This window comes from Vigna unguiculata, chromosome 8, assembly GCF_004118075.2.
Source record: "Vigna unguiculata cultivar IT97K-499-35 chromosome 8, ASM411807v1, whole genome shotgun sequence".
NCBI lineage: Eukaryota > Viridiplantae > Streptophyta > Magnoliopsida > Fabales > Fabaceae > Vigna > Vigna unguiculata.
Genome location: NC_040286.1, coordinates 29,963,619 through 29,973,006, shown reverse-complemented (window position 1 = coordinate 29,973,006; position 9,388 = coordinate 29,963,619). Strand labels below are relative to the sequence as shown.

The 9,388-nt window shown below is 34.8% G+C and overlaps 1 protein-coding gene across 2 annotated transcripts; it reads right to left on the bottom strand.

Annotated features, from left to right (window-relative positions):
* Positions 1 to 792: 792 nt before the first annotated feature.
* On the bottom strand, positions 793 to 7,013 carry LOC114194442 (sorting nexin 2B-like). 2 transcript variants are annotated; one of them, XM_028084654.1, is made up of 5 exons: positions 5,651 to 7,013; positions 5,201 to 5,410; positions 4,799 to 5,062; positions 1,493 to 1,579; positions 793 to 1,056 (listed from the first exon to the last, which is right to left on the bottom strand). In XM_028084654.1, exons 1-5 carry the CDS (start codon positions 6,704 to 6,706, stop codon positions 976 to 978), a joined length of 1,698 nt encoding a protein of 565 aa, XP_027940455.1. In that variant the 5' UTR covers positions 6,707 to 7,013; the 3' UTR covers positions 793 to 975. The 2 variants fall into 2 exon arrangements, with proteins under 2 accessions (XP_027940455.1, XP_027940456.1); XM_028084655.1 differs by having other exon boundaries at positions 4,799 to 5,059; positions 5,651 to 7,012.
* Between the last annotated feature and the right edge of the window lie 2,375 nt (positions 7,014 to 9,388).

The window sequence follows — 9,388 nt, the reverse complement described above, 5'->3', positions numbered from 1 at the left end:
TAATCATTATCACATCTTGGATCAACAAACTCAGCTACTTAACAAAGAGACAAGAGGAACTTTTCTATTTTATAGTTTAGACCAAATTACACTGTTGAGCACGTGATTGTTTTTAAACAGAAACTAGATGTATGCAGAAATTGTCGATTGATGAGATTCTTTTAACAATATAATATAATTTTAGTACTAAATAAGTTTTTGGTACCTATAAAATAATACTCCAAACAAATTTCAAATTGATATCTTCAAAAAATTGAAGATTTCTATTACCTAACATTTAATAAATAAATTGATTTGATTCAATCAATTAGAGTGGTATTTTAAAATTAACTGGACATATTAATATGAAGTGTATCATATGTCAACATATTATTATAAGAATTACATATTAATAATGTCAACTTAAGAATGATAAAGTTATTATTTGGACCAAATAATATTTATAAAATAGTGTCAAAAGTGCACAAAAAATTATGATATTTCAATTTTGAAGTTATCAAAATCTTGTTGAATTCTATAATTTATTGATACTTGAACACCTAAATTTGAAATGCTAAAACTGGTACGCCTAGAAACTCGGGTATTTGGAACATCTTTTTGGTATATAAAGCAAATATTTTAGATAATCCTCAACAGTAAATTGCTCTTCTAAATATCCCAAAAGAATGGCCTAACAGGCAAAACAACACACATCGAAAACAAATGAAGTTGCGTGTGTGGCGTAAATTCACGTGCAACAAAACCGCTTGGAAAAGATTATGCAAGCAATCGAAAACAAAACCAAATTGCAAGTAATGTACAACAGCAAGTATGCTTTTAATGATGTATAAGAAATGTTGATTGAGGTACAAGTGTGAGAAAGAGCCTAAGAAACCCCACAAAAAGCTTCCGTTAATTTATTGTCATGACTACAGACATATTTCCGGAGAGTGGCACATCAATGAATAAATAAAGATTTTAATTTACAGCCACAGATCAAGTGCTTTCATCCACATATCCACGGGTCTCTTCAGCGACTTTTGTCCACACATTTGCTATTTTCTCATTATACCCCACCTGTTAATTCAGAAAGAGAACCAACAAATTACACTTCTGAATCTAAACGCAGTTAAACCACTCGAACTATTCTTAAAAGCATAGGGAAGTAGAACACTAAAATCTTGTTTATAGCTTCTCAAGCATGCTGTCACAATTTTATTCTCACACGGATGACATAAGACACATGTTTGATCCCCTAAAATTAATTCATTGCTTCTTTTGTTCTAAATAAACGTGTTCAGAAACTTGCATCATTTATCAATTATCTAGTTTGTTACTCCGCCAACATTACATGGGGCACATATGTCAACCAAAAGCAACCATAAGAACAATTTATGTAGGAAGAAACACTCAGAAAAATAGGAAGTGTCTTAAATTGACGTAGAGTGCGGAAATCGTGAAAGGAAAATCCAGTTTTTACTTATGGAGGAATTTAAGAAAAGACGTGTCATACCTGATTAACTACAAAACCTTTCAACATGTTTAAGAAGTCAACCTGCCTCTCTTTATCAATCCTTTCAAGTTCACTCCTATTGTTTTCCTGCAATGGCATCATAATCATCCATTACCCAGATACGCAGACAAAGAACTGAATAAATTCATCATGTAGAAATAAAATAAAATTAAAAAAAAAAAAACAAACATAAAAAATGTTAAAATGAAACTAGACAACCAGTACAACCCAACATTTAAAGCAATGTTTTAACTTCGATATGGTATATCCATACAGCAATTATAAACAAGACACTTTCAACAGGACCAAACTAGATAGCATAAAATATAAGCTAGCAAGATGTTAGATGATGAGGAAGAAGTAAAATGAATGCGAGAGAAAAGATCATCATATATAATAAAAGCAACGTTGCAGACAGATCACTATATAAACAGCGCAAACATAAGCATTTGCAAGTAGCATGCATACATAACATAAAACCCATGTACAATGCACAGAATTAAAGTTTTTTTGTATTCAACAGGCGATTAATTCTGATTCCTAATCACAGGGTTTTAAATATTTTTGTACTACTCACATAAGCAGTGAATAGATAAAAGTCGCATGATTAGTATTTAAGAATTTCATGTAAAGGGTTAGAGAAAAGGGAAAAGAAAGGCATCTAAGAATACGAAACACAACACATGATTGATAAGTGTCATACGTTACAGCACCCAAATCAAAATTATTATTTATACTAAATATGTCATGTAGTAACGCTATTAGTAGAAGCCCAAACTCCCTAACAATAACATTGATAATAACCTACCAGTCCGAATATCTTAACACTCTGCATCATGATTTAACTTGTAACAACATCTTGCCAAAAGATTTACACATCTAGTATTCGCTTAAACCACAAATTTTGGCCAAGTCCTGGACAAATAGCCTATTCACACATCCCAAGCAAACCTTCGTCTTTTCACCAAAGTGAACTGCTCTCAACTTCAAAATAATCTCCAAACTATGTAAACTATCAGACCACCATCTCCAACTAAATCTCAAAAACACAATGTCCATAATCATCACACCATATCTTTGACAAACTAAATCACATAAAAACTACTTCAAAGCCTCAAACATCCGTTTAGTTCAATGCCAAACATGAACAGAAACCAAAAAAGATGAATAAAAACACAACAATAACTAAAATGCCAAATAAAGGCAGAACAGAAATTCAGTAACCAAAAAGAATACAAGCAAAATTTTATTTGGAAGAATGTGAGACCATGGGAACAAAACATTGAAGAGATGAAATAAAACATTGAAGAGATGAAACAAAACACTAAATAAAAACCTTACACCAAATTCACAAACACATCAGAAGCACTGGAAGAAGTATGAAAAGCCCAACAGAATAAGCAGTAATAGATAGAAGAAAGGAAAATTTGTTGATGATAATTCAGAGAAAACAGCAAACATAGGACAAGTATCATTTGAAGATACTCAAATCACCTCCAGTCAAGACAAAATACAAAAATAGGATGGACATTGTTTGAAATAGAAACAGAGGAAAAACAGAGTTCAACAGAAAATTCATCAAAGATTATAGATAGATGTATAACAGCACCATGCATGCACATTTACCAAAAAATTGTTGGAAGTGGACAACGGCCTATGGCAGTGAGCCAAAAATCCACCGTATACATATATGGCAGATGGCATAGCAGCTAAGGGCAGAAGCCATGGCAGACAATACATACACACCACACACACACACACATATAGAACTGTAAAAGTGACAAATATATTAAAAACAACATAAAACTAATAAAATTCATGACATTCATCAAAGTCTCAACCTGATTATCGTCATTACATAACAATAGGCTAAAGACACAATGTCACACTACAAAACTAATCCTCATCCGCCCTCCTAATCCAACATAATCATTCTCCTCACCACTATCTTCTCCATATTCTTCAACTATAACCCCAATTTCATCCCTACGGTTGTATCTTTAATGAAGTGCTTGATTATGGCCTACAAAATCATGCAATCTTTTAAACTGAAATCCCTTCCTTCACTTCGGAAAAAAAAAAAACCATTGAATGTAAAAAACAGCACGGATAGAGAAAAAAAAATCAGAAAAAGAAAAGGAGAGAAAAAAACTCTAGTGGAGACATGTAAGAAAAACAGAGCACAGCTGTGAATAAAGTTTGAAAAGAAAAGAAAATAGGAGGAAATAGAAATGGCAGGAAGAAGAATGAACAAAAAAGAAACAAGAAAAATTAGGAAGAAAAAGTGAAACAAAAAAGCCAATTTAATGTGCATCGGAAAAGTTGTGAGAAGTCTGTTTGCCAGCACAATTAACAAAATAGATGTGAGGAAGGAAAAGGTTTCTCAAGGGTTCTCTTAACTGTGGAAAAAAAACAAAGTTAATGTGTCGCTGGAAAAGTTGTCAGAGTGCAGGTTGCCAGAGTTCATGTCACCAGAGTAGCTAGGTTCCCCACCACAATTAACAAAACAGATATGGAGAAGGAAAAGGTTTCACTAGGGTTCTCTCAAGCATAGACAGTAGTTTGAGGGTTGAGCAGATAGGATTTAGGGTTATTAGACCTTTTGGTCTGAAAATTGGCAAACCACAACCCAAATGTCATTTGAAAAAAAAAGTTTTTCAGCAATGGGCACCACAAATCACTACAGCAGAAATGATGGGCAGCTTACAGCAGATGGCTGCCAAAACCGCCCCACCATACTATTATGGCACTGCACCGTAACAGATTTTTAACTACACTCAGAATTTATGAGAATAGATGTTAACTTACAAACTGAGGAGACTGTACAACCAAGTGTGACGAGCTAAATACAATAGAAAGAGACTCTTCTCAAGGTAGAGTTATCTCACTAAGAGTTATGTCAACTTTCAATACTACCAGTAGAAAACCAAAACCACAAGCAATAAAACTAATAACCTAGTGACCATAACATCTTGACGCTTAGAAAATGTTTCGTTGTGGATTGAATTTAATATAAGAGGAGCTCAATCTACAAATTCACAAACATGCTTAGCTCTACAAATAAAACGATCGGAGCCTCTATTCCCCAAAGAAATAATAGAAAAGAATAGCAGATGGCCAAATACAAAAACATTTAAGATAAAGAGAAAAACAAATTTATGAAAATCAATATTAAACATTCAACTTTGATGGACATAGAAATAGTAGCAAAACACAAATCTGATGGATCATATATGTCTGAAGCATATACCATTTTGGAACATAAACTACCATCAAAGCATATAGCTATTTGAAGACAAATGATACCTTGATGCGCTCATATTCTCTGGTTGCAACATTCTTGGCATCTTCAGTCGCTCTTATAGTTTCTTGTAGCTCCTCCAACTTACGAACCCTTGATTTGTCAGCCCCAAAAATTTTAGATGAGGCTGCTTCAAGTTTTTCGGCTCTTGACTGCAAAGCAGACAACTCAGATAGGAGAGTCTGCACCGTCAATAGTGCACTTGAACGCTCTGAGAATGCACTATGAACAGCCAACATTAATCCAAGGTACTCATGAAGTGTATCCTGCTATGCACAAATTAGAAAAACATCAAAATATTTAGTGGGTTGCCCTTTATTTAGGAAGAGTGATACAAATTCTTAAAGAAAATAGACTACTCGGTGGAAAATGTATTTTTGAAAGATTAAAATAATTGTGCAATATACCAAATGCTTCACAGTCTGAGCATTTAATTCTCGAAATAATCTGCTAGCCTTGACAGCTGCTGTTGCTAAACCTTTCATGTCAGCAGCCCGTGCCCTCTGATTGTTCAAGATAGCCTCTTCATTTTCAAATTTTGTTAATTTAATAAATGCCAGCCCTAATTCACCCATTGTCTCTCCCATATCTTGCTGTGCCTTCACAAGTGACTCAGCCTGCATCAAAATTAGCACGTGATTGGAAAATTCATAGTAACCAATAACCACACAGAAGATTCAAAAAACAGTCTGTGACATTGACCTCAACATGAAGGTTTTTGGGCTCACTATACAAAAAACCTTAGTCATAAACTCAGTGAAAGGGTGTAACACAAGTGAAACATCTACACACACACAGCCTAATGATCTGAAATTAAAACCAATTGATTTACAGAAAACATAAAACCCAAATAACACCTGTTGAGATGCACCATTAATCTGCAGCTCAAGCTCATTAATCTTTTCCTTTTTTTCAAGAAACTCCTTATCCTCTTCCACAACCGGAGGCCTGGAACCTCCCCAATCATTGGCCACGGACTGTCTCAACTCCTTGAACAGCCTCATCAAATCCCTGCCTCCTCTCGCAGGCTGCACAACCTCATGCGGCGCAATGACGCTCTCCCCCAACAACTGCTTTGGAAGCTTAGCCGCGCCATCGAGCACCCTCGACGCCACATCGGTCGTCGACGGCAGTGGAAGCCTCCCCTGAACCTGCAAAAACACCCTGAACTCATCGCTCTTCCTGATCACCGGATGCGCCGCCAACCGCCGCAGGTACTTCTCCAGCGCCAACCTCCGCTGTTCCACGAACTCCTGCTTCTGCATCACCTGGCTCTCCACCACGCTCTTATCCGGCCGCGGCGGAATAAAAAACCCGCGGTACGCCTCCGCCAACCGATCCGAAAGGGTGACAACGTCACGGAACCTTCGCCGGACACCGAATTCGGCGCCTGGGGCGCCGAATTCGGGAATGTTCGTCGTCGTGGTGATCAAATAGGTCACGTAACTGTTGCTTCCCGGAACAATCGAATTCGAGGTTTCCTGCTCCTTGACGGGGTTCGAAACGGTTATATTCAAATACTCAGAGCTCGAAGACGGAGATCGAGAGACGGAGAGGGAAAGTGACGGCGACGGAGCGTCGACGCCGTTTGTTTCGCCATCAAAGGACGTGAAAACGGCTTCAGCATAAGAAGGAGGGTCGATGTAAGAGGAAGCGTCGGGGGAGTTAGGGTTTGGAAAGTACTGCGGCGGGGAGAGAAGGGGATCGGAGTCTGCCGGGGTGGAGACAATCGGCGGCGAGAGCGGGTGGTGGTTGGATTCCGAGAAAGTGGTGAAGGCGCTGCGGTAAGCAGAGGAGAAGGTGGATTTTCCGGCGTCGTGTTGGTCGTGGTCGTGGAGCACGAGGTTTTCCATTTGGTCCGGCGGCACCGATAGAGGGTGGTCATCAACGGTGTGGTTCTCGGAGCCCATCATTGTGGTTATGAGAATCGCGACGGAGCTTGCAGTAAATCGGCGAAGCAAGCCCGATGAAGAAGGCGTGAAGAGGTTAGATTAGAGAGAGGTTGAATTTGGGATTGGCATTAGGGATTTGATAGTGTCAGATAGAGTGTGTTGGAGTGTGAGGTGTTGGCTAATGTGCGCTGGGAGGTGATGATTTGGAATGGTGAGGTTGAAGAAGACCATGCAGGGACCATAAGAGTCGCAGAACTAAGGTTGAGAGTCACTCACTGTACCTGAAAATTGAAATCGATGGCAGGTATATTTTACGTTGTTCCACACCGAACTCCGTAAAAACCCACTAACAAATTATATTATTGTTCATGTTTAAAACAGCTTTTCAATTAAAAAAAATAGTAAAATTAATAATGGATGGGTAAATTATATTTGAAGTTGATATTATTGTGGGGAAAAATCTCGCATTTGAAGTATTTATATTTTAACACGTAATTCCATTAACATACTTTCCATTTACAGTTAAATTTAAACTTGAAAAAAGCATTATTACTTTTATTTAATATTGAGATTTTATGTGTTTTTTTCCGACAAGAGGGTATCGACGTAAAGACAACCAATGTATGTGTGACACGTAAGTCAGTTAAATAGAAAGAGATTGTTATAACAGAAAAATCCAAAGGAAAAAGAAGTGAGTTGTAAAGAGAAATGAATCTGATGTCATCACCTGTGACACAATGCAATCCCCGTTATGAACTTCTCGTGTTTGTTAATATTTTTTCTGTTTTTATATATTATATGTGTACAATGATCAAATTTATTTATTGAAATTAAAATAAAGATTATAAGTTAAGTTGTTATGATTTTGGTTGTTATTTGAAACATACAATATATAACAGAATTCTAATTTAGATTAGGAATATTTTTCAATTAAGTTTGAATCATACATTCATCGTGATTGAGTAATTTAAAAGTGTGTTAAAGAAAAACTAAATTTTTGAAATAAATTTCAAACTTTTTTTGTGGTTGAATGGGTTGTTATACTTTGCTCTTTAGTTTGGTGAATGAAGTGGGGAAAAGTCTAAAGTAATCAAGTTAGCTTGTGTTGCCAATTTTATGATAGAATTGGCGAATTCGTTGAAAACAACCATCTATTAAACAAAGTGAAGATGAGGCTACAGAAAATTTTATAAACTTATTCTGAAGTAGAATTCAATTTAAAAAGAAAAAAAATACCTAGTAATTATATGTTCAAAGATATGTAAACTTAATATAGTGAAATATTTGCTTAATGTTAAGGTGTTATCGTTGGCAATGTGTTTGTTGGCTCTGTGATTACCTCACGACATGTTTGTTTTATAAAAAAAAAAATACATTTATAAATCTATATGTTTAAATTTACTTTGATCCTATAGTTATCAGAGTTTGCATTTTTGTTTTCGTAAAAAAATTGTAACTTTAAATTTGGTTATGCTTTTTCTTAATATTAAGCAATTAAGCAATTTATATATATATATATTAGTAAAAAATATTATGAGTCTTTATTCAGTAATGGTGGTCAGATTTTTACCTAGATTACTTCTAGATATTGTGGAGACATTGATGTGTATCCAAGATTGGTTATGGATCAAGATTGGTTATAGACCAACATGGAAGGTAATGAAATTAATACTTTTATTTAGATATTTTAATTAAGTGATTATTAGAAATTTTTAATGAACTTCTTATATTTTCAGACTCTTCTATATTAAAATTGGACAACAAGAAACTTTATACAATGTTGATGAAGTTATAATTTCTCTAATATTTCATTCAAAAATAAACTACAATATAAATTGTTAGTGATTTTTTATTTGTTTATTTTTCAGAAATCAATCGAAGAAAGTGAACTTGTTGATCCACTTTCTCCGATTTATATTGTAGTTCATTCAAAAATAGATTACAATATAAATTGTTAGTGATTTTTTATTTGTTTGTTTTTTCAGAAATCAATCGGAGAAAGTGAACTTGTTGATCCAAACACTAATTATGGTTAAATTTGTTTTTTAAATATTTTTGTAAATACTCGCGAGTATATGTGGATACCCTTGAATATGAAAAAAATAGGTGGATACCCGCATAACGGATACCCGACGACAAATATGGATACAGATATGGGACAAATATTTATCCAGCAGATAGGGTACGGGTATTGGGGAGCTACTACCCGTACCCTACCTACCACGTTGACATCTCTAAGTGTAATCATTTTAAAATATGTCAAATCCTAAAATTGAGACAATTTTGCGTTTTTTTACATAAAAAAAATAATTTAAAATTTTTTTCACCGTATAGATAATTATATTCGCGAAAGTTGATATCTAAACTAATAAGAATATTAACAACAATTAAACTCTTTAATTTTGCAACAACAAAAAATCATGAAAATTGTTTAGATATGAAAATATAAATAGTGAGAATTTGAAAAAACACAAAGTTACAAATTAGAGTGCCCAAACTATATTCAAATAGAACTTAAACAAAGATTAAGATATAAAATATTAAAATTAAAGGTTTAATTACTCGAATGATACTCACTCTACTAGTGTGTGTCAATTTGGTATCGCAGTTAAAAAAGTGTCAATTTGGTATCGCGGTTAAAAAAATGTCAATTACGTTCTCACTTACAAATAATGTCTCAATTATGTCATTTTCAGCAAAAAA

Excerpts from the sequence above, each read along its gene's own strand:
- LOC114194442 (XM_028084654.1), bottom strand. The coding sequence starts at position 6,706 with ATGATGGGCTCCGAGAACCACACCGTTGATGACCACCCTCTATCGGTG. Across the intron at positions 5,411-5,650 it reads TTAATGGTGCATCTCAACAG|GCTGAGTCACTTGTGAAGGC; the intron begins GTGTTATTTGGG and ends ATTTTGATGCAG. Across the intron at positions 1,580-4,798 it reads GAGAATATGAGCGCATCAAG|GAAAACAATAGGAGTGAACT; the intron begins GTATCATTTGTC and ends ATGCCATTGCAG.